The sequence below is a fragment of the Ambystoma mexicanum genome, chromosome 8 (genome assembly GCF_040938575.1).
Source record: "Ambystoma mexicanum isolate Mex_15411 chromosome 8, UKY_AmexF1_1, whole genome shotgun sequence".
Lineage (NCBI taxonomy): Eukaryota > Metazoa > Chordata > Amphibia > Caudata > Ambystomatidae > Ambystoma > Ambystoma mexicanum.
This window is the reverse complement of record NC_090929.1, coordinates 1,245,063,779-1,245,091,168: the sequence shown is the minus strand read 5'-3', so window position 1 is coordinate 1,245,091,168 and position 27,390 is coordinate 1,245,063,779. Positions and strand designations below refer to the sequence as shown.

Genomic DNA, 27,390 nt, shown 5'->3' with positions numbered 1-27,390 from the left:
GTTAATATCAGAGAAAAGGTTTCTTGGAAACTAGAAAACACTAAATACAAAATAAAAATAAAAAACCTAGATGTATGCAATGGCTACATTCTACATCCATCTAGATTGAAACGAATGGATACATTTTACCTTCATCTTGATTCAATATAAGTGCTCCGTTCTTCTAGATTCAACTCAATAATAGAAGTGTAATACATTGACTACCCTTCAGGAATATTCTAAGTGCAATACACTGACTACCCTTGAAATTCCTCCAAGTCCAATACCTTGGCTAGCCTTCACAATTCTTTCAAAAACATAGGATAATCTTCACAATTCCTCTAGCTGCAAAACTTTGGCTAACCTTCACATTCGTCCTAGTGTATACAAGGGCTAACCTTCACAATTCGTGAGGTGTTCCGGCCATGTGGGTCTGTGCAGGCCTATCCGCACTGGTCTCGGTGGGCGGAGGGAGGGGAGTGAGGCAGGTCAGGGAAGGCAAGTGGGATTAACAAGGAAAGAAAGAACAAATGAGACTGGAAGGGAGCATGCAGGAAATAAATAGGTAAAAGGAGGTGGAAGGAAGCAGGCACAGGAAGAACAGGGATGCTGCTGTCTGACTCTTTCCAAAGAGGATAGCCACCACTATAGTGGAGTGAGCTGGGCAATGGCTCATTTCGGACATCTTTTCCACTGGAAGGAATCTGTACCCGCCTCTGTGACTGGATGAACGAAAGCTGCTTTCTGGCAAATCTTAATGACCCCTCCTCCCACACCCCCCACCCACACCCCTGACGTCAGGTTGAATGTATCTGCCTGATCGCTCCACAAGAGGACTGAAGATAGGACTCCTTGGTCAGTCTGTGGGTCTTTCTGGAACTGGAATCCTCCGGTATCCCATAAGTCCTTGTCTCCAGTCATGGAACGCTTTAAACACTGGCACTTCCTCAGTGTCTTTTGACATGCCATCATGGTCATGCACTGCAGCATCTGGTGGACCAGGAAAAAGAGGAGGTAGAGGTGTTGGGCACAGAGGAGAAAGGGGCACCCTAGCTTGAGAGCCTGTGTCCTCCGCTGGAGGCGGCAGAGGCCCCTCTGCCATCACAATCTTAGGAACAGATCTGGCGCTGGTCCTGTCCAGCTCTGTGGGAACTCCCATAAGCAGGCAGAAGGGATTTCTCCTTGCAGGTTAGCTTTGACTAAAAGTATGATAGATTTGATGCAGGAGACGCAAGAGCCTCTAGAGACGTAGAGTTTAGCTGCTGGGTATGTTCAATCAAGATAGCTTTCAGATGATGCAACTACTTTTGAATCGGATCCTGGAGGGGAACGAGAGGCAGTGAAGCCCATACAAGCTGGGTGAGTTGTGACTGATTTTGCAGGCGCCTGCGAGTAGGCAGGCTGCCGCTTGGTGCACAGCCTGGAGGGTGGCCAGATGTTTGTTTGAGAAACTGGTTAGTAATCAGTGCTCCAACCATTTTTATAAACAACCAAGGTGTCGAGTCAGCCAACTCGACTCAGGATGATTTGGAGCCAATTAATCAATACAAGAAAAAACGATTGTTAAACTCATGTTCGAGTATCTGAAAGCAGGGACTATCCCTTAGGGATTACAGGCGCATACCATACCACACGTCTTTGTTGACAACCCCAAATTCAAATCAAATTGGAGTGGCTTTGACAAATGCAGTCGAGATTGTAATATTTTAATAATCCAAACAAAAGAAGAGTGTACATACAGGGAGACGTATTACAGATGCTCACAATAGACCTTTATTTTATAATCCTTAGTGAACGACAAGTCCTACACTTGAAAAAACATGACAGACAAGAATCTACGATAAAACATATCGGCTGCATAGAGAAAGTCATTTAATGGAATAACATGCTCAGCTGAAAATGATTGATGTCGCTAGACAGTGATCTCTTTATTTTTCTTTACAGCCATGATTATGAGATAGAAGCAAAAAAGATTCAAAATACAGGTAGTCATTTTTGACAAAGTTTGCATTACTTGGAAACGACACATTTATTTGCCTATTTCTAATGTGGACATGTACCCATATCAGATGACTGACACGAGTAACAAAAAAAAATTAGATGTTCATGACAGAAAAAAAACAAGTAGACAAATATATAACTGGATATTATTCCGCCGCTTAAATTTATATTAGTAAAATGATCTCCTTTCCCATTATGGTCACAATAACGAGCACCACTCCTCCAAACACCCATCATGAAAGAGTTTTGCCCGCCCCTTTGATACCTACTGGTGCTGGCAACTGAGAGCCTAATGTGGGTATGTCTTTCAGCTGTGTACGATTTACTTTGAACCTGAATGGCCATTTTAAACTGCCCAGAGTTCTTACTCCGTTGGATTGAATTGGGTGGGTGCCTGAATCTGTGGACTGGACTCTCACTAATGGGTCTGCCATTCTTAATCCAGACGCCTTCCTGCCCCCTGGCTGCGTGCAAGGTGGATTTCTCATGTGCCGCTACCTTGCTACTGTCTCCCCGTTTCATTTCCCTAGCTTGGTAAGCTACTGTGATTGTTTGGTAAGAGGGCAAGTTGGGAAGGCCGGAGGATTCTCTCACTCACGCTTGGGGTGCTCAACTCGCAGTTTAAATATTGAGATCAATTCAGCAAGCATGCATGTGTATCCAGCCATGTTATTTGGGGCCTATCAGCCACGACCGAGGGTACCAGTTTCAACCTCAACTCAAGGTCTCTCAAAGAGACAGAACACTTGAATATCAGTACGGTGCTATCCTTACCAATGTCAGTTCTGTTGTCCCTTAAAGGGGTGGATCCCTACGGGTAATCCCATGTGGTGAGCCCCTGCCCAGATCATGGCATGGTGGTGGTAGCCAGAGTACGCTTTGCATGTTTCCCCGTGCCCAGCACCAAGGGTCAGGAAAGGGGACTTTGTCAAAGCTTTTACCATCCAGAAAACACATATGCTGGCCATATCATGAAGTACGGTCACAAAGTCATCTACTACGTTGGTCACTGATTGCAGGCAAGTGTAAACGCCTAGCTGCTCTATGTAGGATGTTTTCATTGGTTGGCAACTAGTTCATAGGAATTTTCCACCAACCCCAAATCAGGCACACACTATTTATATTTATTGAACAAAGTTCTCTTTAATGAACCTGGGAATGCCTATTTAACAATACCTAGTTCCTGCAGCGTCAATCACCTCTGGGGACAAGAAACATGCAGGGTTGCACTGAAGGTCTATTTATCAATAGCATAGGAATAATAAAATCAAGTTAAATATTAATACACTATCCATCTTTGAACTCCCAATATCTGTCGGCCTATGCACAGGATGTGATCTAAGCAGATTCCACAAGCCTCAGAAATATATATATTTGTAAGCACACACATCATTTATACACCTTTGGTTTACTCTGAGCACACATCCATCATGCGTTGAAAAGCAGATGAGGGCTCGGGATAAAGTTGCCATTTTGATAGAAAACCAAATCCGAACATTACTTCCCCTTTATTGAAAAACGATACCGCCCCTTACTCAATGGACATGTCTGAATTTCAAACAGCGTTCTAGAAAACTCAATTGAAACACAGACTACTTGACATTCCTGCGTGTAACTCGTTTGTAATAAGAAACCTGTCTGTTTAATATGCATGTATGCCAGATTCCTTTCAGTGGTGTCTCTATTACATTACAGTGTAAAAGTGTTCATTTCTCATTTTCAATGGATAAATGGTTCAGCCCCACTAACAGAACTCTGCTTGGTGATGTAACCAGGAAATTACTTTACTTCAATAACCTTATTTATCTAGGTATGTACTCTGAGAGACATCCTTTTGGCTCCCAGAATACTACATCTGCGCTTGATCATTACACAGAGAAGGAGGCAGGGGATCTCCCAGCATGTACACCATAGGACCTATTCTATCAAATCTTTCATTCCAGAAGCACAACTCTTCGAAGTATGTATCACATTTATCAGCATGTGCAGTCAATTGATATATCACCCCACTCAGTAGCGTCGCAAATAAAAAGTGGCTGGGATATGATCTATTCCCCTCTAGAGTATTAGATTTCCCCTTGGCTTTATGTTTACATAGGAGTTTTTGACTCTCACAGACAGATGGGCATCATCCTAGGGAATGCTTACATTTTCCTGTGCAAACACAGTGGCATCAGTCAGCAAGATGGTGGTCTGTCTGCAGTCTCTTCCACTGAAGGCGGCCAGAGGTATACATTCCAGGCAGGCCTCACTTGCAGTGCTCTGCTAATAATCCAAAATGTGTCCAAAGGGAAACATTCTATTCCATTCGCCTTTCTGTTGTTGTAAATTCTCCTTAGTCTTCCCCTGTCAATTAGTCCATCACAGTCAGTGAGTGAGCAGGTGAGTATTCCAAGAATGAATGGGTTGGACTTTTATGGAGCAGAAACTGTTACGCTCATCTGGTATCCACGGGGACGCCACCCAGCCCTGGTTGGATGATTTGCACTCTCGAACCCTCTCCTGGTCCCTTGGTAAGGCCTCTGGTTAAAGATGGGTCTGCAATATAGGAGAGCTAGATTCAATACCAGATTGTCTTTACTCCTTCCTCCCCCCTTGGGCCTTCTCCTCACCTTAATATTGTAAAAGGTGGATTCTCCGTCCTGCTCCTCGTGGCAGGGGCGCGTAGATGTGGGGGGCAAGCAGCGACCAAGTAACTTTACTGGTGCAAGCCCCCTGTGGGAATCCAGGCCTGCTGCGACTCCGTAGGTTTGCTGCTTTGCAGTCTTTATATGCAGTTCTTATGTTCCTCTTAGTTCGAATAATAATGTCTTGCTTCTTTCCTTTTAAGTATGGAAAGGTATTTTGGTGTTGTCATGCAGTTTGAAGAGGAGCATGGGCCGGTAGGCGAAAGCGCGGTGTGCGCAATGCTGTCCGGTGAGTAATGCGCGGCGCTGTTTCGCCTTTTATATTGCTAACCTGTGTCTTTTCTCTCCTTGCAGGTCGCAATGTTCCTCGCCGAGCGCCGTGATGTTCCAGCAATGATACTGACCAGGAGATAACTACCCAGGTAAGAATTGTGTGGCTTTCTTCGTTCGGGAGGAAACGTGAGTAAACGCTTATTAATGCTGTCTTTCTTCCTCCTCTTTCCAGGTTATGGTATTCCAGGATGCATGCGGTGCCGGATGATGGAGTTCGTACTTTCAGGCGAGTGGAACTGAAGTCGGCGATGGATTGAAGACAGGATACTATTCCAGGTAATTTTCGTAATGTTCTTTCCCTCTCTGCAGGCCCTTGGTTTCAGGTAAACTGGCATCAAGAACTGGACACGGTGAGCGTTACGCTGCCCACAGCAGAATAACACGAAACGTGTTCTGCTGTTTGGGTGTGGTTTAAATAGTCTCAGGTAAAGTAGTCCAGGTAAAATAGTCCCAGGCCTGCCACACTCAAAGTAGTCCAGGGAAAGTAGTCCCAGGCCTGCCATACCCAAAAGACTAGACATCATAGCTCAGTTCCTTGTAACCGAGCTATGTGTGTGCCTCCACGTTGGCTGAACCCCCCCAAGTTAAATAGTCCCAAGTAAATAGTCCCATTCTAATGTTGGTCTTCATGATAGTTATGAGCCTGGCGCCAAAGGCGCCAGGACTGACTCCATGAGAGTCTTGGATAAGGATTTAAGGCCTTTGACCTAGCCCTAACTGGAAGGCTGATTTGCCAGTGAGGGCCAGGGTTAAGGGTCATGACAGAAACCCCTCCATTTAGAGGTGTGAATATTCCTCTAATCTAATTGTTCAGTGTATGTGACAGGACAGTGTTCCAAAAGTGACATTACCCTAAACAATCCCCTCTCTAATCGTTGGGCATATTAAGAGGGCAGTCAGTCAGAAATGCTTTATTTGAAGAACTTCAATAAGCAGTACATGCAAAAACAGATTACATTCAAATACTGGGCACAGTGTCTATATAACATAAAAGATCAATATAATGTTTTAAAACAATACAAGGACACAAACAAGGTACAATGATTAATCCTAAAGTATTTAAAATGGGGCAGTCTAATGGGAGTCCAGTTTCCCTCCCATTTCATGTGATGTCATCTTGGAGATTTCTACATTAAAGAATTGTAATTTTCTGAAACATGTTATTCACATGTGATCATGTTACTAATAGGTTCTTCAGATTGCTCTCACTCTGGCAAATCAAATAATGCCATTTTCATCTTTTCACAACATGTAATAAGTTACAGATTTTTAAATTTTGCTCTCATGTTTATACAAAAATAATTCTTCTACTTCAGAATAACAGCACAGTCGCTAGGATATATATACGTGCAATGTTTATGCGCAAAAATATCTAGATCCGCCTGATTTGTATAAATACAAACAAAAACATAATTTTACATACAGCTGGTGGAGTTTTTCACCCTGAACAATTAAGAAATTAAGTCTCTCAGAAATGTTCATCAAAGATAAAAGTTTTTCCGATATAAATATTAAATGACATCTCCAGTACCTCTGCCTGGTAACAGAAAATCTGGTATCAGTTCCTTTAAGCTCAGAACGGGGGCATTTATGACAAATGGGAAGGCTGGTTTATAATAATAATAATAATAATAATAATAATAATAATAATAATAATAATAATTTGGCAAAAGTCTCTTGAAATTAAGCAGTCATTTGTTGAGGCAGGTCCCTGTCCCTTGAGCATGACAGCCACTTTCCATCACTTAAGCCAGACTCCAAGTCTCCGAAGGTGCGAATTTCTTTCTACCTAGAAGAACTAGCTGATGGGATGATCAAATTATTTTAAGAGCACACCGCTGCCAAGAGTCATTTCTATATATTTAGAAGGCATTTGTCTTCCTCTGAAATGCCCACCTTTGAGTACAAAGAAAAAAGTTGGTCCTATGATGGCCCAGGCGGAGTTATAAAACTTTATAGTTCAACTTCAAAGACCCAGAGTTTCAATTCCATGGAGCAAATCGCCACCCTCTCCGGTTGTGGGAGTTCATAAAAATGCCACTTTGCTTTCCAGGCCTATGTGGCTTTTATTGACAAATGCAGTATTTGAAGTAATTTTCTTTTCTCCATTACTTTTACATTTCCACAAAACGACAACATTACATTTCTTTGCAATCAAACTCCTGTCAAAATGTTACACTTCCGAGTAACAATAGGTTTTATAATGCTGATTCCTAAGCCTGTAAGCAAATAAACCGAAGAATGCAGGCCCAAATTCGATTTTTACTTTTCTATGAATTTCTGGATACTTTCAAGTAACAAAAGATTTTTGTGCCTGGTCATTTACTTTGGACAAATATTGTGAATGTAGGCGGGCTGCTAACATTGCACATTTCCTCGCACGTCTCTTTTTCAAATCCTGTGTGCAGGCTGCACTTCACCTGTTGATTTTTTTAAAGTAATGTTTTGCTTTGCAACCGTTTCTTTCATATTAATTTCCCTACAATCTCTATATATGAATCCTCAGCAAATTAGAAAGATCACATCCTATTGTGGACAATATTCCAGGAATGGCTGCTAACCCATGACACATTGCCCACTTAGACTTCATTCCAGATATTTTAAATGTGTTATTTTTGTTGCTGGCTGAAAATATTGTTCAGTGAGGCCCACATTTATGATTTATCCACCGGGTCCAGGCATGGCAGGGAATGATAAGGCAGAAGTGACATTGAAGGATCTTGGAGGGGGCAGGTCATTGGTACATACACACATGCAAGGGAGCAAGGCAGGCATGGTATCACAAGTTTGACACTGACACAAAAGCTACAGGTTTCAAAACCTTTATTAGATTCTTGGGGTTTGGAAAAACTCCTACGTTGGCCTATAGCTAGGATGGGAGTAGTCTCTGCCATCAAATAATAAAGAAAACAGTCCTAGTCAGTCTTTGTCAAATCAAAATGGCTTATACTAACAAAACCTAAAGCCTGCCCTATCTCTTACACAAAAAGCGTGTGAAGGGGAATGTGTATGCAAAGGTAAGTCAGTGTTATAACAAAGGATCAAGGTGGCTGAGTCAGCTCTCCCCCCTACGTTGGACAGCACAGGGCAAGGCAGCGCTCAAACAGGATGACACACTGGCTCAGGTTATTTAATAAAGGCAGTTCAAAATGTGGGTTGAGGCCCGCCTGGCCTTCCACATTAATCACTTATTCCAGCTTTTCAAAAGTTCTTTCACAGTTCAACAGAAGTTCATGTAGGTCTCACTCCATCAGGCTCGGACCCCTCAAGGCATCAATAGTTCACATAGGTCTTCCTCAGCCGGGTTTAGACCTTTCAACCAAAAAGTACCTGATTCAACGTAGATCTGCCTCAGCCGAGCTTGGACCTCATAATCACAGCACTTGCAGGGGTTCCCTTCCCCTAGCTTCATTCTTTTAAGGGTTCCCTTCCCCAAACTTATTTCATGTTTCCGGTCTCCTTCAGCCGGGCTCGGACCGTTCACTGATGTCGAAGACTTCAGAATGTGCGAGGTTTTTACCGTAGATCCCCGCAGGACCATTTCGACTTTCACTTCAGCTCTCCCTTAATGTTATTTGCTCCAATGTCTTTTGGTATTGGTAGTTCCATACCACAATCAGAAAAGTTCAAAGAAATATTCCTCTTAAAGCAATCACCTTTTAACTTCCCCTTTCATCGCAGTTAATCTTGACCACTGCACATTTCAAGGTTTGGTCACTTCACTACTTTAGAACAAGACAAACATTTTGCAGAGACTTTCGAGTGGGCTTTTTCCTTTTGCCGGACCACTCCACTATGCTGCATCACTGGCAGTTATCAGTAACTTAAAAGTTAATTTCTGGTTTGCTTTCTTTCGCGTCTCATCAGCATGCATGCAACCTTCAATTGTGAGATACACTGTTGCGGCGTCATCTTTCCTTGACACAAACCTGCCTTTCATGTCTTTCGCTAACTCACCGGTTGTGTACATTCCTTTCTTGTCTCTGCGGCATTGATTCACGAGTCAAGGTTGATACCACAGGCTTGGCCTCTCCTCCTCAACTCCGTCACTCACCCGGGAGCATCGATGGTGTCCTTGAAACACAATGCAGGCTTCTTCTTGTCTGGGATTTGGCTTTCTCTGCGTCTCCTTCACGTTTTCCCTGGAGGCAATGACCTCCTGCAAGGAACGTCATGGTTTCCCTACTCTTCGCTCTGGTCCCTCGATCGGTCGTCCTGCTCCAGTGGGTTCGCCTTTGCTTCAGAACATCTGCTCCTTCTCATCTCACCTTGCTCAGAGTGTCTCTATGTTCACCTTTTATCCGTGTGAGGGGAGCTAATGGATATCAGATGTATGTGATTAAGGTCAAGTGCCTGACTTTTCCTGCCCAGATTAACAGAACATGTTCAATGAGATATTTAAGTGTTAGCCTCTTTACTCTCAGCCGTCCTCTCCCTCGGCCTAGTGTTTGTGTCGAAAGGGTGGGGTTTGGGATGTTGGAGAATTCTATCAAATATGATGGGATATGGGAAAGGGGGGGATACCGCGTCTCACCATCAGTTGCACCACTCCCTGAAGATCCCACTCCCTGAAGATCCCCCACCCAGGTGACCCCCCCCCACCCCCACACTGGTCCACCCCCATGGTCTGGATCCAAAGGCGATGGCTGTGCCCTGGCCACCTGAGAGGGAGATCCCCGGGGACTAGCAAGTGAGACACCCTGTGATTTCTCACAAGGGGGATACCCAGTTTAGGGGACGCAGCATAAACATGAATTGGAATAGGACTGGTACTATGATGGGGGGTTAGATCAACAAACTTAATTGGGCTCCTTTGGCAGCAGAACTAAGACATGGGAGGATATGGACCACAGTCATGATTTTCAGAAACAAGATTCAGTAACTTCAGAAAGGAATTCAATACAGACATGGGATGATGGGGCCCAGAGACGATGAATGCATGTCCAGAATAATGATCCAAGCCTTGGGTGCTGGATGCAGCACCACCAGTGCCAAAGCAGGGAGTAAGCTGGGGTTTGGTGTATGGGTGTCCAAAATGGTGCTTGCCAAGGCTGTAGGTACGGTTTACTATAATGCAGGTTAAAATACCTTATCCTCTCTAGGCCCCCCTCAAATTCACAGCAGATCCTTAACTCTGGTGCAGCCGGTGCCCTGCCACCCCTGACTTCAAGTTAACAGATGTATTTAATAGGAGGGATATGGAACTGAATCCATTTAATCCAGACAACCACCACAGGGGTCAAGTTATCATTTGCACTGTGCTATTAGAAATACAAAATATTTACCCATTAAAAAAATGCAGGTAACTTATGAAAAATTATTTAATATCCCAAAAAATGACCAGATAAGATTAAGTTGTAACCGTGATAAACTTCTTACACCCAAGTTAGATACAGGGCTACTGGATCAACATTCTAGAAGGAAGTCTGCTGGAAGAAAAGCTTTTAGAAGCAGAATACATGTGTAAGAGCGTCAATAAACTAAGAATGATACAGAAATAAAATCTTACCGCCAAAATACGCTTTCCATCTTTTTCCGCATAACATGGCCACCATCCTTTCATTGATTTCTGCTCAAAAAGAGATGCCGTTTTGAGGGCCTTGGTATGGTCAGCTGCCTTGTAATCAGGTATCATGTTAAGGGAGCATTTTTCAGGAACCTTTGTTGGAATAATAGTGCGAAGCAAATCAAGCTCAACATAACCTGTGTGGGAGGGGAGAGTGTACAAACATTTTATTGTATTCTACCAAAGCCATTTGATTTGAGAAATACATTACCAACATCACAGTTTATATTAATTTAATGGCCCTAGTATGGAAGTTGTACTTACCAGTAATAGTCTTTCTGTAGCTTGAAGCAGATAAAATAAAATGTAATGTATAAAGCATAGTCCGTCCAGAATAATACAGTGGTTTATTGCAAAGTAAAAGCTAGGGGTCGGTAGAGGCATTTCTGTCATACTATCCCTATCCTACATGTACAGTGCCCACAATGCTCCAAGTAGAAGCCCACAGATTTCCCTTTTTCCTGATTGTATGTAATTTAAAGGTAAGGTGTGTGCACTCTATTATTGTGGAGAGTAATGTAAGAAGTATACCTTTAGATCACTGCAAATACCATTTCAACCAATCTACGCAGTACACACACACACACACACCCAACAGACTTGAGATATGGTGGGGTGCATGTGGTTCTAAACAGAAAAGCTCCAGAAAGGCTGGGACTGATGAGTAAAGCTGGTCTTCTGGGGCATAAGGATCCGTTTCGATTCACATGCCATGCATAGATTAGCAAGCACTGTTGGGCTCCAATAAGAGTATAGGAAATCGTAAGCTAGGAATAGGAGTTGTCCCGGCGTGGTGAATGTTCCTTTAGCTTATTGGACTGGTGTATGTGTGCAAGAGCCTAGTACTCTTGGATGCGACATGCTAACCAGCATGCAATTATTGATTTGCTAGTGGGACACGCTTCATGGTCTATCGCAAAGGATATGAAAAATGTACTTGTTTTACGTATGCCTCGTATGGAGCATGGCAACTGAAACACTGAGTGAATGTAAATTGCTTTCTGCTTTGTTTAGTGGTTTCTGGAAAAAAGCTGGCAACTCGAGACTGGTTTACATGGAATTTTGAAATAAACTTTTGTATGAAGCGTGGATGAGTCCTTGTGTATGGCCACAAAGAGTACATCTACTAGCAGTGCTTGCAATTCACCAACTCGTCTGATGGAAGTGATTTTGACCAAAAAGGCTACCTTATGAAAGAGATGTTTCAAGGAGCACCTGTGAATAGGCTCAAAAAGTGGGCACATCCTGCTATTAAGCTATCAAGAAGTTGCCCTTGTGGTTGTTGTGAGGTGGGGTATACGGAATAAAAGCTAAGTGGACTTTTAGAGAATTGTGGGTTTCAGTGCAGTGCATTGGACTAATTGTGTGCTTCTTAAACCAAATCACAAATTGTTTTAATTTGTTAACATAGCAAGTTCCCGTGTTTGGTTTGTCCGCCTTTGGATATTAATGCATGTTTCAGGCAAAATCAAATGTCCAAATTATATTTCTTTAAACGCCAAACTGCTGAATTTATTGTGTGTTGTTTTGGGTGTGTTTCGGTGTTGGTGGTGGTCTGTCAACACGTATGCGGTACTACTTCCATGCACATTGGAAGTGGGCATCACAAGTCTTGTCCAAGTTACATAAATTAGAATGAGGGTCAATCCCTTGTGTAGTAGCTTTTTCACCACATTGTGGATTAGCGGTGTGTGGTCCCAGGAAAACACATGACTCATCAATAGGCCTTTGCCACTGATCCTGGTTATGGGTAACTAGAGGCAGAGTTTGGGCATTTAGCATTTATACTTGCTGCAAGTATGTATGTTTGGTATACCACACACCATTACTTTTTTTGTGTACATATGTGGAGTTCACTCTTGTGTTCTTGCAGACCATAGCAACGGAGGCTGTCTGCTAGGCCAACGTCTATCGCTGGTACATGTTGGGTCTGTAGATAGTGGTCTTCCTTTCTACTAATGCATAATAAGTGGTGCTGTTTGGGATAATGTCTTGAAGCATTTTCCTTCCTTTTTTTGTGCAACATTGCTGTAGAGTGAGCTGTTCTTATGAGGTCACTTATTTTAGCTGCATGTGGAGGTAGGTAAAGCTAGGAAAAAGGCCATGAGCCCAAGATATTAATTTGTAGCTGTGTCCAACTGTGTATTCTGCCTACTCTTGTTCTCATACTATGTACTGTATCTTGCAATGCAAACTGTGAACATGTCCACTAACTCACTGTAACTAAGCAAATTGTATCAATCCTGGGCCGCTCTCCTGTAACCCTGAAGCAAGCCTGCATACATTTTCTTACAGCGCCTCGATGCCCGTGGGCTGTAGTGCGCTATACAAATCCAAAATAAAAAAAAAAAAATGTCCGAGGAGATTTGCAAGACTGGAGGTGGGCTCTTCATTTGGTCACAAGAGACTTGTTGCAATGGTTACATGACTTCAGTGACGTTTTGTGTTATTAACACGAGATCTCCAAAATCCCTGGTTTCTTCCGACAATAGGCTACTAAGCCATTCTTCAAATGGTCAAAGGTGCAGTCTTGCATGCGACACCAAATATATGCCAGGTGCAGTCATTACTCAGAGTTTCAAGGCATGATGTCCTAGAAAGGGAATCTGTTGTTGGAAAGGCCTGTATGTACCCTTTCCTTGAACGGGATAGCCAGCACCTTATATCTGTCTAGCGCTGCCCCAAAAGGTTTGTTTTTGATGCGTTTAGCTGCTTGTTCAGATTTGCTGCCACAGCAGAGCACTTCTGTGAATACATGCAGTGCCAATTTTATCCCAAATGGAAGAAACCTGAACAGGTGGAACAATGCACCTTCAATGAACCAAAGGTACATTCTCGTCTTTGGGCACATGGAAATATGAAAGTATGCGTCTTTCATGTACAATGTATCAAAGTCTCCCTAATTCAATTGTTGCATGACATCCTGTAAGGTGGTCATACAGAAAGTTTGTAGTTTGTCGAGTGTGCGCAATGGAAACAAGTCTAGTATGGGCTGCAATGCTTTGGCCTTTTTTGATACCAGTAAATAAGCTGAAGACATTCCCTTGTTTTTATGTATTTTAGATACTTCCTCTATGCTCGTTCAGTAAGACTGATGCAACTTCTGCTGGAGGAGCGGAAGGTTGTCTTTTCGAATGCAAGGTTTCTGTGGTGGAAATCAGGAATCTACACGGTATCTGTGCCTTGCTATACAAGTAAAACCCACTGATCTGTGCCAATTGCCTCCCACTGGTCAGCAAATCATATTCCTCCCCGTCCTGGGGAAAGATGGGAGGGCACATGGGGTGCTGAGCCACTGTTTTGTGGGCATTCTGCTTTTAGCTGTGCCACCTCTTGGGAGATATTGACAGCTCAGGTATTTGGGTTGTCTCTGGCCTTGCTGACCTTGTGACCAAGCACCGCTGTGTGTCTGAAAACGTCGAAAGCCTTGTTGGCAAGATGACTGGTCTGATGTGAACTTGTGTCTTGTTTGGCAAGACTACCCTTTTGGTACAAGGTCTGCTTGAAAGTCGTCAAAGAGCGCTCAGTGTCTCATGCTCTCCTAGCTATTTAAATGATCTCAGTGAGATCTTTGCAAAATAAGTGTTTGCCCTCGATTGGCATGGCAGTGAGGGTTGCTTGACACTCAGGTTTAAACACAGTGACCTACAACCAAGAATCTATTATGGACTACTGCATTGGCTGCTTGGCTTCCTGGAGTCTCTGCAGCATCTACACTTGATAATATTTGAGGCAAATTGCAGCTTTTCCATAATTGCATGTGCCTATATTCTGATTTCCTCAAGAACCGTTTTAAAAAGAACCTGCATCATGCACCAATTTAACCCTTCATACTGAATGAGTAGCACTGGCAACGTGTATGTTGTATTATACAATGGACGGCATCTTCCCCATTGAGCAGTTTGATTTATCTGTGGATGCATCTGTGTTTGAAGCAGGCATACCACACATCTTTTGTGCAGTTGATACTACCAGAGAATCAAGTTTTAGCTAACCAGACAAGTAAAGTAGGTTTGGCAAGAAGCCTTGCACTTCCTTTCTATGCACCCATGTACACACTTGGGTGCCGCTGGGGCCTAGACAGTATAGCCGTTATCGAGAATATATGTGGGGTAGCGAGGTTGTGAGCTATATCTGCATACACAAAAATGAAACGTTAGTGTGGTGTTTCAGTCATCACACAGATTTCTTGCTGTTAAGTGTAGTTTATTCTGATAATGTATGCACGGCCTCCTTCCTCAACCTCCTTCTCGTGGTCCCACTGTTGAATCCCTCACGTCACTACTTAAGAGCATAACACATCCTTTCCCCTTCAATACATAACAATTGATCAACAACTAACTTATAAAAAAGATCACAGATTCAAATTAACAACAATACTTTTAAGACGACTTGGCAACTCTATAAAGGCCCACCATCGCTCGTCAGTAGTGAGAACACTCATTCTTCACACCTTCACTGCTCTTATAGGTTCAACGTACTTCGATTCACCCTTATGAACATTGTAGGGTAATTTGACCCTAACTACGGATCCAGGATTGATCGCCACATAGCCTACAGCATTTTTCATGTCATATGCCTTCTTCATTTTTGCTCTTTTCTACTCCATCATTCTCAGCATTGCCTTCCCTTTTGTGCCATCCTACCTTCCAACCATTGTGGACATCTTCTGCTCCTTGGATACTTTCCCCTCAGGAGTTCAAATGGAGATGCATCTGTAACAGGATGAGCCCTTGTCCTATATGTACAGAGCATTTCCCTTATACCTAAAGCCACATCCAGTCTGGAGTTCCTACACAATTGTGCAGTGTCCTTCACCATCCTATTATTCCATTATACCAACCCATTTGCTTGTGGTTGATAAAATGGTGTTGTGACATGTTTAATATCATTCACTCTCAAAAGCTCAAGTCATTCTTGGGGACACACATTGCATACCATTATCCATCACTATCACATTAGGCACTCCTTCCCTGTAAAATATCTCCTGCATGAAATGGATCACCATTTCTGTTGTGATTTCCCTAACAAACTTCACTTACGGCCAACGACAGAAATAGCCCACTAGGACTAGAACATATTTCTCAACTCCTATGCTGTTAAACAGCCCCGTTATGTTTATTGTCGCCTTTTCCCATGATCTTCTAGGCGATTGAGGCTACAGTGGTGGCGTCCTGGTCACAATACTTTGTCACTCATGGAACATTGTTTACACACTAACAAATATATCCACATCTCTGTCCACCAGAATTCTTTCCAACTTATCCTTTGGTCCCTGTGATTCCTGCATGCCCTATATGTGTGTTTGCGATTATTTGAGCCCTCGTGTCTGCAGGTGGAATAAAGCTCTCTCCCCTTTTAAGTACACCATTTTCCATTGATATTTCCTCTGCAATCTTCCCATAAGGTTTCACTGTCTCCCTCTTTATTTTGCCTAACAGCCAACCTTTGCTTATATAATTGCTTACCCTTTGCCATGCTTAATTTCTTGTGCTGCCAACCAATTTTGTCTGGATACGTCAAAAAACCTGCAAACACACAGACATCTGCAATAGACATTTCTAAAATACACTCAATGTGCTTTCATTCGTCGTTTGGTATTGCCAGACTAGATGATCAATCAGCCACTTGGTTGTTCTGACCCTCCTTGTAGTCTATTTTATTGGTATACTCTTCTGAATTTGGAAGGCATGCAATGTAATCTCAGGGACACATTCTCAGCCCCGCCTACTGTGAAAACGTTCACCAATGGTCTGATCAGTGCGAACAGTGAAGGGTGCTCCCCACACAAGCTGCCTGAAATGATTCACATCCCACGCACATGCCAAAGCCTCCTTTTCTATTACTGACTACCCCTTTTCAGCCAGAGGAAGAGTTCTTGATATAAAACGATAAAACTATCAATATATTTTCCACCTCGATCGTTCTTCTACAGAAGTTGACCTTGCCCTTTTCTGCTGGCATCAACTGTAATAATCGACTCTTAAACTGTGTCAAAGGGTTTCAAAGTCAGTGCCCTCACAATGCTGCCCATAGCTTTCTAAATGCCAGTTGTTGATCACTTTCCCAAACATACTTTCCTTTCCTGAGCAGCTTTCTCAAGGGCTCAACAACACTGGCAAAACCCTTCATGAATTGTGTAGCAGTCACACATCCCTAACTATGAGATCAGTTCTGCCTTATCAGAAGGCCTGGGTGCTGCTATTATACTTTTAACCAGTGCTTCCTTGGGGCTGATGCTCTCAGACTGCATATGGCCCAAATACACCCACCCCCTGTTGATCCAGCATGCATTTTTGTTCCGTGACTGTCAACCCGTACTCCCTCAAATGCCCAATCTCACACTTGTTGAATATCAAGAGGAAATCTTGGAAATACACAAATCCCTCAATGCCTTTGAATAACTTCCCCATTAACCTTTGAAATAAGGAGGCAACAGACGCCAGGCCAAAGGGCATTCTGTTAAATGTAACCAATCCACACAGAGTGATGAAAGTGGTCAGATGCTTGCAGCTTTCTTTCAGTTTAATTTTTTGGTAAGCACTTCTCAAGTCCATCATTAAGAACACTGCAGCATTTTTGACCTTATGTAACATTTCTACAATGTTAGACAATGGATGACCATGCTGTTTTTCACACCCTGCAGGTGTACACTCAGTCTTCTACTTTTGTATGGCTTTATGACAAAGACAACAGGAGCTATCCATTCAGCACAATCCATTTATTCTACAGCTCCTCGTCTAACCATATCTTTTGGTACTTCTTCCAGGGCTCCCAAACGCACAGTTTCCTCACTTTGCTGCTGATCGGTTCAACCCTGTCCTTCAGTTTAATTTCAAGTTGATATCCATTAATGGTGCCTACCTTATCAGAAAATACCCCAGGAAACATCTCTATCAGCTGTTGTGCCTTGTTACAATCTCTCATCATTAATACTTTGCTCCCGGTTTCAACTCCACACCAAACTCAGCCCGATGCCTCCAGCTATGAATGGCCATCATCAACTACATTGACTTTTCCAACTATTTCTTGGTCCTTCAATTACATTTTGCTAATAAACCATCCCAGAAATCCTATGGGATGTCCGGAGTATGCCTCTGGAGTGGTGGTCGCAGGATTGAGCACGCCCACTTTGGATTCTAGTTCACCCTCAAACATATCGCTGGGTATCAGTGCGGGCAAAGAACCTGAATCCTCCATCAATTCCTCACATGTGGGTCTCAATTCGAGCTAGATCAGAAGTGCCTTCATAAGGATCCCATACCAGCAACGCATTTCCTTGATGCTTCAGTTGTGCCATTCCAGTATCACCCGGTCCTTTTTATATTGTTTCTCCATCCTGACAACAACTTCACCATAGACATTGGGCCCTTCCCCTTCTTGATCTTTTATTATGGGAATAAGAGGTCTACAAACGTCCTGCCCCTCTGAACCCAGACTGTACATAAAGAGGACTTTCATTCTGCAAGCCAATAATTTAGCCCAATCTATTGCTTCCAAATAAAAGTCAAATTCAACTTTCCAGCATTGTCGTGGGATGAGGGACTATGCCAGATTCTGGAGGAATTTTGGAGGCAGCTCAATATGCTGTATTTTTCCTTTACATTTTCTTCAATTTTAGAAGTTCTAGTACCTTAAGTTCATGTCATGTTTTTCTGTTGAGGAACCATTTTGGTGTTCCACAGTATTGTATTTTCCAACAAGTCTTTCATTAACATATTATTCAATGCCGACCCTTTCGATCATTGTCATCGGCTTGAACACTGACCGTGATTCCACGGCTCGTGGTGAACACATTATCTAGGAAACGAGAAGCTACTGGCAGTCCCATAACCCACGTTCTTTGACATTACGAGCATCTTTGCCTCCAAGAAGATGTGCGTCTGCGTTAATTAAATGCAGTGGCAGAGCTCTTGAGGAGAACGTTGCTGTTATGCTGCGAGTGGAAATGCAATTGGGGCTGGAACTTATAAGGTATGTATTTCCTACATTTACAGAGCGACATGGTTGTAATGACTTCACGTAAAGTCCAAGGGTACTGCGTCACTACGTCTGCGTCTAGCAGTACAGAATTGCACCAGCTGTCCAATTACGTGGGTTTTGCAGAGAACCCGAGTGGGTGGGCTCCAGCCCCTGTGATACATTGAAATTCACAGAGGAAGGTTGAGCTTGTCGCCATGGTTGTGTTTCAATCATCACACGTAGACTTCTTGATGTTAAGTGTACTTTATTCTGCTTACTTATCCACAGCTTCCTTCCTCAGCCTCATCCTTCTCCTGTCCTGCCGTGGAACCCCTCACATCACTAAGGAGTCACAACATTCCGCTCTCAGTTGAGTGCAAACTAAGAGTTTTATAGTTTGGTATAATTGGTGGAGGTCAGGGATTGCGCTTTGTCAATGCTCGCACAAACCTAGAGCTTTCATGCAATTATTTTTACTTCACTCTCAAGGTGCAACGCTGCGGCTCCATTTTAGTTCCCATCTTCCATTTGTGGGAACGCAAAGGCTAATTTCTGAAAAAGCTGTGGAATACACTTAATCAGCACCTATGTATGCAGGTGCTTAGTATGAGAAATCCATGTTGGACCTTCGGACTTGAGCCTTGAAATCCATAAGCAATGGAGGCATGTAATGCAGATTGTATGCAGGAATTGGTTAAATTACTGGCCCTCATTAGATAGGTGTGTCAAACGGAATGCCTATGATAACACAACAACAGAATATTATGAGAAAACATCTTGTGTCAGAGTATTTGCTGTAGGAGATTCAGTTATGTTGCAGAATACTGATAGGACGTTTACCAGAAGAAAACAGTGAAGACTGTACATGATTACAGAGAGCATAAACCCTGTTGTGCACGTCAACTGTTTGGAATGTGTGAGGAGCCAATAAGGAGACACAGATGTAGCGGAGTATTTAAATATGGGCACATCTATTCAGCACTCTAAACCTGCACAAAAAATACAAACTGCGAAAATGCCTCTAAAATAGAGACAGAAGAAAAAAGGAAAACAAATAAATAGCCCATTCAGTGAAAGGCATTACACGTAGGCCCAACAAGAAATGACGGCTACATATTTATTAAGCTATAACATATCTTTTGTAGGCAAGCGTATATGTGCTTTTAACCCAGCATAGCAGCAGTTTACATCAGTTTGAGAAATGTAGAAAAAGTGTTTGTATTTGATCGCTTTTATTTTACATTTAGGTAACTGCAAGCACACGTAGGACAGAATGAGGTTAGCCTTTCTTGAAAGCACAAAAAAACCTCCTCTTAGAGCAGAATATTATACTTCACAGAAAGGCACATGAACTCCAAGATTTCAATAGGCCGCACAGGCAGCAGTTGAAGGCTGTGCACTGATAAGTTTCCGCAAGAAGAAGGAGTTTTAGCCCGAGTCATACAAAATAAAACATATAAGATGATAGATTCTGGAGGTTTAGGAACAAGACAATTGTACTCCGATTGATCAAACCACATAAGGTTTGCTGAAGTTCCTGGAGCCAAGTCCCAGAGAAAATAGCAACTTTAAAAACTTACTGAAGGTTACATTTGGTAGGAGGCGAGCAACTAGAGAGGGAAAAGCCTGTTTAGAGATAGAATGATTGCAGCAGAACACTGCCCCCTGTGGACTAAATTGCACATGCAGGGCTCTCCTTGTAGAGCAAATTGTTATGCAGAAACCATTATTCACAGCTCGACCCTTCTTAAGTAGTGAAAACACAGACATTTCCACATGAATGCTGCATTAATAAAAGACAACTTGTGAAGCCACACCACACAAGAACAATATTACTTGTACCATAGCATTAACCTGGAGCCTGAGGTCAGTACATTAATTAACATCCGAGTCACACTGCCTGAATACACTAGGAACATAAAAGCCCACTTTGTGACCATTTGAACTGCACAAACACATTCACAAGAGTATGAATGAGCTAAGTTTGCTAGCAGCTAAGACCTGCATGTAAGGTAAGAGACCGGGCATGATGACTCATGGCAATAGGAAAAGGCATGCAAATGAAGTTTCCACCCAAAGGAGTTACAGTATGGACTGATAACATAGACCTCACAAGTGAAGAATAGTGTTTTGGTGCCAAATTGCAGCGCAGTCAGTATGGGACTCCAAAGCTATATTTTGTGTGTCACACAGATCTCACAAAGATAATTGGTTCTAACTATTGTACTCATTTCACTCCACTTTTACACCTTCTGAAGCAACCAATGGTACATGTAGTTCAGCTAGATACATGGGTCTATTGCGTTTGGCCAATCGTAATGTGTGTGAAATAAAATGATTTAATTAGATGAGCTAATCTACATATCTGTCATTGTACCACGTGTTTAGAATAGGCCAATGACAGTCCATACTGATTGGAATCATGTATATTGTTACTCACTCCAGCCAATCACAGAGAAGAAGTTGCACAAATCTGTTGCTTTTTGCTTTCTGTAAATCGCAATGTAAGCATGTACACAAACCACTACAAATTGAATGTCTGTGGATATTTCCCTGCCTAGGGAGTTTGCTAAACATTTTTGATTTTTCTTATATCCTGTGCATTGCATTTTATGGGTCAGGGAGTACCTTTATTGGCAGATGGGACAAGGGACCTGCCATACATAGAGAACTTAGGTTTTGGGATGAAGAATTTGATTAAATCAAAAAGCATTTGGAAAATGCCTCACTATCCCTATTCTAAGAGGCATTTCTATGCCTCAACCAAAATGAATGGGTCTGTACTTGTCAAGATGCCCAGAATGATGTGGCCTGTGTCTGTAATCCTATTCTGGCACGCACACTCTAAAACTAAATCTAAGTCCCAGAGCAATGCTAGAGGTTAGGATTCATTCCAAACCTTCCAGCCATCACCTCTTGTTTCGTGTAAGTCACCCCGAGTGGGACGGGTATGCCCAGATTTGTCGCCCATGCCTGCTGGGCCTAGAGACCCAAGCTACTCCTCACTGATTAGGCCCAACAAGGCCGAAACATGTTTTGGGATGCTTGTGGTCTCATGCAGAAGGGATGTGACCAAGCTGTTCGGGTTGGACTGCCCCTTTTGGGGTGGGACCAAGCCTGATTTGCATATGGTCTTTCGCCTTTCGTAATGGCTCGGCAGGCGAAGAACAATGGTCTGGATGGTTGCCCAGAGCAATGCCAGAGGTTAGGATTCATTCCAAACCTTACAGCCATCACCTCTTGTTTTGTATACTCTCCTACCAAGCCTTTTACATGCTCTTGAAAAAGCTTGGCTTGCAATCTTTCTCAAATACTGGGCTTTGCCTGGTATGCTCTCCTGCCAGGACTCGCATGTGATTATATTCCCTTTTGTCCATTAAACAATGTTTTCCAAAAATTGGCTTGTTAGATTTTGTTCAACAGGAATATCTTTAATATTCACTGTTGCCTTCACTTTGCTTTTCTCCTGTAAACATGGGTCAGCAACCCATTCATGGTGCAATTCACAAGTACTTCAAGTTTTTCTTACACTTCATTCTGACACTCTTGCGCCCCTTGGTCAATGCAGCACACACTTAAGCACCCCGGTAACCCGTTAGACTACCCTGGGCTTGCCAGGTGCTGAAAATGCTCTGTGTCTTTGTTTTAGTTTCCTTCACTCCGCTGACTTGGCGTGCGTCTCGTTAGCTGCAGTGCTTTCTCCGTGCCTCTTCCACCTCTGCGTGGTTCCTGCTTCTCACTCTGTGGCAGCGACTTCTCTACATTCCAGTGTCCTCTGGCAGACTCGGGTCTCACCTGCTCGCAGCATTCAGTGGTGCTCCTGTCCGGCGCTCTGACCGGCAACATGCGTTGCAGTCAGCATCTTCTCCTGCAGCTCAAACCCCTCATCATCAGCTGTGTCGAATTTAAAGTTCCTGGCCCTCTTCCTTGTCCCACTTGTTGTCGGATTGGTTTTAGTACAATACTAAGGAAATTGATATTGGACTCTATTGGGAATAATCATTGCTGCTCCCTGTCTCTTCCTCGTCTCTGTTGTGGATATATTATACCCTATGACATCTGGGGGAATATTGGAAGTAGAAGTCGCTAGGGGTCGAGGGAGAATATTGCAGTAGGTCATCAGGACCTGGGGAAGGGAAGCTACATCCCTAAAAGGAAAGGGGGGGATGTGTCTTCCTCAAGCAATGCAGTGTCCTCTCCCAGAGGAACACATTCCCCCCATGCGATCCTCCCTCATATAGCCGACCCCAGAGTTTGGATCAGAAAGCGTCTGCCTCACCCTGGCCACATGAGGGAAGGTTACCGCAGAAAAAGATGTGATGACATTGTCAGATCACACTGCAGATGTTACAACGTGGAAAGCACTGGAGTTAAAGCATTCAAACACAAAAAGCCCCCGTTTTATTTAGATTATTTCAAAAACATTGGCAACACAAAACAAGTCTACAATACTGTGCGAGAAACATTAAGGTGTCTCACTTACTAGTCCCCAGGGATCTGTTATCCAGGTGGCCAGGACACGGACATCGCTATTGGATCCAGTTCCTAGGGGTGGATCAGTGAGGGAGGATCACCTGGATGATGGTGGGGGGAGTTGGGTCCTTGGGGAGTGTAGGTAGGACACTGACATGAGAGACACAGTATATCCCCCTTCTTCCAACACCTTTTCCCCATTCTACCACGTAGGAGATTTAGAAATACTGGTCCTCCTCCTTTCCACATTAGCACTTTAAGACAATGGACTAACGCCGATCTGTTTAACTGACATGTCCCAATACAAGAGTCAGGCAAAGTCAGGCAATTGGCCAGAATCACACCTTCCCGACAGGGATAAAAGGTGGAGCATGAGAGCACAATACGAGCAAGGCAGACTGCACAACGAGAGAGCTATCCAAGCATGGCAGTTCAAGAGGAGAAAAGCAGCGAGTACCGAAGGGGCTACAAGGAGAGACGTGACTTTGCCCTTTCCGACCCAGACCCGCGAAGCCTCAGCACAAGGAAATATAACACCACAAATAATAGCCCTAGTGTGTTGCAGCAGATGTCAACAGTACACGGAGCATGCCTACGCTGATATCAGGACCGAGGGAGACACCCGCTACGGTAGTATCACCCTTGACTCCAGATACAAGTAAAGCCAAGCAGTTCATCACAATCAGTGATTTGAGGGGAGAGGCGATAAGAAACCAAACTTTGTTGAATGAAAGTCGCAAAGTGACAAATTATGTAAAGTACAAAGAACTGCGAATATTGAGGGAAAGCCAGCTGCAGAGGGGTCGGCACAACATGGGTGCTCACTCAAGAGACTCTGGTTGGTTGAGCCCATGTTTTGTTGAACTGATAACAGAAGACTTTGGGAGAGCCGCAACCAAAAGGGTCAAAGTGGTCATACAGGGGTCTAGCAAAATCCTCTGTACTGTCGCAAGTCTTCGACCGACAAACCATTGGAAAGCTAAGGGAGACAAAACCGCTTAGTGCGAAAGGAGAAGGAATTGTATGGTTCGCAAGCGTGAACCCAATGCAGGGATGCCGACAGGAAGGGGCGAAGCATGAAGCCCTAAAGAACCTTGTGTTTACAAAGACATTAAGACTCGTGAGTATCACAGATGAAATTGTTCTGAAAAGCCATAGTGAACCAGACGGAGGGAGGCTGAGATTTGAGAAGGGTCTGAGCCCAGCAGAGGGGGATCCAGAGGGTGAAAAGCCATCACCCCACCGGCACATGAATGCAACAGAGAAATCTTTGGGATACAAGCCAGAGTGAGCCCAACGGAGGGAGACAGATATGCAAGAGGGGTCTAAGCCAAGAAGAGGGGGACCCAGGGGTGAAGCATCATCACCCCCAGTGTAATCTGAAAGGAACCTTTTTGTTTGTTATTTGAACCTATTAGGTCTTTGGAAGCAGGTGAAACAACATCAGATGGTCCCGATATTGATAAAAGCTGTTAGAGGTGTCCACACCCAGAAGAGGAGGACCAGGGGTGAAGTCATCACCCAACACATGTGCTGGGAAAGCTCAAGAGTGTGCTGTGCTCAGGACTCATACTTTGTCCCGGGTTCAAAACGTGCAGAAGGGGGAAACCCCGACTAACACATCCTGACTTGTGAACACTTTTCCTTCTTGTGAACCCTATCCCACACTTTTTGTATTTAGTGTAAGGATTGGCAATAGGTTTTTCTTAGTATAGGACCTTTTATTTTTATTTTTTACACACCACCACTAGGACTGTCTTATTTTTCATTTGATGGTCGTAGCTTGCTCCCAAAGGTTTGGATTAGGCGTTTTTCCAAACTGCATACCCAGTTTAATAAACACCCTTGAACTGTGATCACGTGTGTGTCTTTACTGATGCCACCATGAATTCCTTACAACTGAAATAGCAATATACAATCACAAAGAGCAAAAAAATATTTTGATGCACTTTAGAATAGAGGTCTGTGTTCAAATGACTAGCACAAACCCAGGCTTTAATGCAAGCTAAGAGTTTATAAACCACAGTTTTCATATTTGCAATAATCACATTTTAATGTCCATTTCAGATTTTAAGTCATACCCAAGTAGTCGTCCAAAGAAAACTTGTCATTGTCCCATATCTGAACAAGCAATTTCGGGGGAACTCGAAATTCAGTTTTGTCAAGGCTCCAAAAATTTTCCTGGAAGAAGAAAATAAATACATTAGTATTCATATGAAATAAGCATATTTTAACAAGTTGAAGATATTTCAGGATTGTACTCTACTTAATTTTATGTCTACATAACTAATTTCCGAAAAGTGACTCAGTCTAATAGTTATTAGTCTTCATCAGGTTTATCTTGGGAAGTTATAATTTGTAAACATTTTGCCATTAGCACCTATGAGAAATGTGATGCATGCAAGAGGACCAGAAGAAGGAATACTGCAGAAACACAGCATTAAGGGTTAAGGTTCCATGAAAGAACAACACTCTGAGGACAATCACACAAACATTTCATGCAAACTTTACCATGCTTGAACTACTGGTTATACTGACGTGAGGGCCAAATCTTGCAATGTGTTCAAGACTCATTTTAAGTAAGAAGATGACCAAGAATAGCAAGATTCATTCCTTCGGCGAGTAATACTTCTTCCTTAGAGTTAAATCTGCTGCTTGTTCAACTGCTGCTTTGAAAACTACACACCAGAACAGTATTTTGGAGTGGTTAACAGCATGAGCTACCAAGCCAGGTTCCAGGTTTTCAGTATGTGACAATGGTTTGTCCCACACAGAGCAACAGATACAAACCATGTGATCAGTTTTGATAGAAACCACGGGCCCAGTTAGGTGACCCTTGGCTAGACAGTGAAAATATCACAGCCTGGCAAAAACCCTTAAACAATGGGGAAGGAATACTTACTGGTAGGCATTTGTTAGAAGCTACTAATTCTGGGCCAGGAAGGTAAATCATGGCTAAGCAAGTAAGTATATGAAGATCATCCTTTTCAGTTCCACCCACGACACTGGAACACCCTACCCAAACTTCTCTGCCTGGAAGTGAACTACCTGACTTTCAGGAAACGCCTAAAGACTTGCCTTTTCAACCTGCCACTTTGAAAAAAATGAAAATCGGACCGAATAAAAACTGTACGCCAGAAAAACAGGCTAATTAACGACCAGCATTTTTCAATATTCTTGGCACTACCATCTATCGGAAACCAATTTGATTAATGGAACATCTTTTGTTGGGTAATGGTCTGCACCTTAAACTCAGTGAAATATACAACTAAGACCCAGGAACACAACATCCGCCCTCATCCCTCTCCGCCCTTTCTTTCCTGAACTAACTGCTCACTACAAAAATCTTGCATCCTTACACCTCCCACGCTCCTTCAGAAGATCTTTAGTTCTAATCTACTCAACAGATCAAGACCCTATCCATCTTCTATAAATCATGCTGTCTATTTTTGCACTCCACAATCCGAGGGCTGCCCATATGGCTAACTTGCCGGGTTGGTACCAACCACAAACCGATATTTTCAGATCGGCACACAGCCAACGGGTACTTCTGACCTGCATACATCAATGTCGAAGGTTTCTTCATCTGCCTTCATGCTTGCTGACTAACACACCATGTCCTAATTTCTTACAGAGCCATTTGCACCAAGGCTAACATTATTGGCAGAAAGGCGTTATATATGACCACTTTACATTACATTGAATAACCCATTTGACTAACCTAAATATTTCTACAATTTGCATTAGATGCGAGTAATGAGCAAACATAGAAAATCAATTAGTGAGGTCTTGCCTTTTGCAGATACACTGTTAGTGGCTGACAGCTTGGGAGAAAACCTACTCTATATAGAGGAAGGCCAATTTAATAAGCATCGAGCACTCAATTCTGAATGCTCTCATGACTCAATTAACATATAGGAAATACATCTTGGGGAACTATATCCTGGCTGATTTGGGATCATGAAATTACTCATGGAACAAAAGAGGGATGACACCAGAATAGTATCCCGACCTACAAAAGCCTGTGCCCAGGGCCTATCCCAAAGGTGCATTATAGTAGAGGTTTCAGGAAAACCCACATATGTGCAGCAAACCCACCATGAAAGGCGCAGGTTTACTATCAGTAACCAAACTGTTTAGAGAAAAGGCTGACTTGGTCAAAGCGTATAATAAAAACTACATCACCTTTCAGGTACTGCTAGGGAAAGCAGCCATAGTCCATCATCTCTTCTCGATAAAAAGGTATCAATAAAGGGACAGAACAAGCAAGACTAAGGGTGGATGTTAGATCCAAGTCAAAGAGTAAGACCTGTCTTACCTGCCATTTGAACAGGCTAGGAGCCTTTGCCAAAGGGTGGTTTAAGGGATGAAAGAGGGTGAAACACTTGTTTCACCCAAGTGTTGTTCCCACTGTGAATTACCAGAAGTAAGGCTTAGACACAGGCATGC

At 43.1% G+C, this 27,390-nt stretch overlaps 1 protein-coding gene across 1 annotated transcript in view; it reads right to left on the bottom strand.

Moving 5' to 3' along the window:
• MYOF (myoferlin) overlaps positions 1-27,390 on the bottom strand; it is a 1,388,224-nt gene that overhangs the window by 29,997 nt on the left and 1,330,837 nt on the right. The window contains exons 49-50 of the mRNA XM_069611360.1: positions 25,023-25,122; positions 10,450-10,643 (exon numbers count right to left, since the gene is read on the bottom strand). Of these exons, the coding sequence (XP_069467461.1) occupies positions 10,450-10,643; positions 25,023-25,122 (294 nt within the window). The remainder of the gene's footprint in view (positions 1-10,449; positions 10,644-25,022; positions 25,123-27,390) is intronic.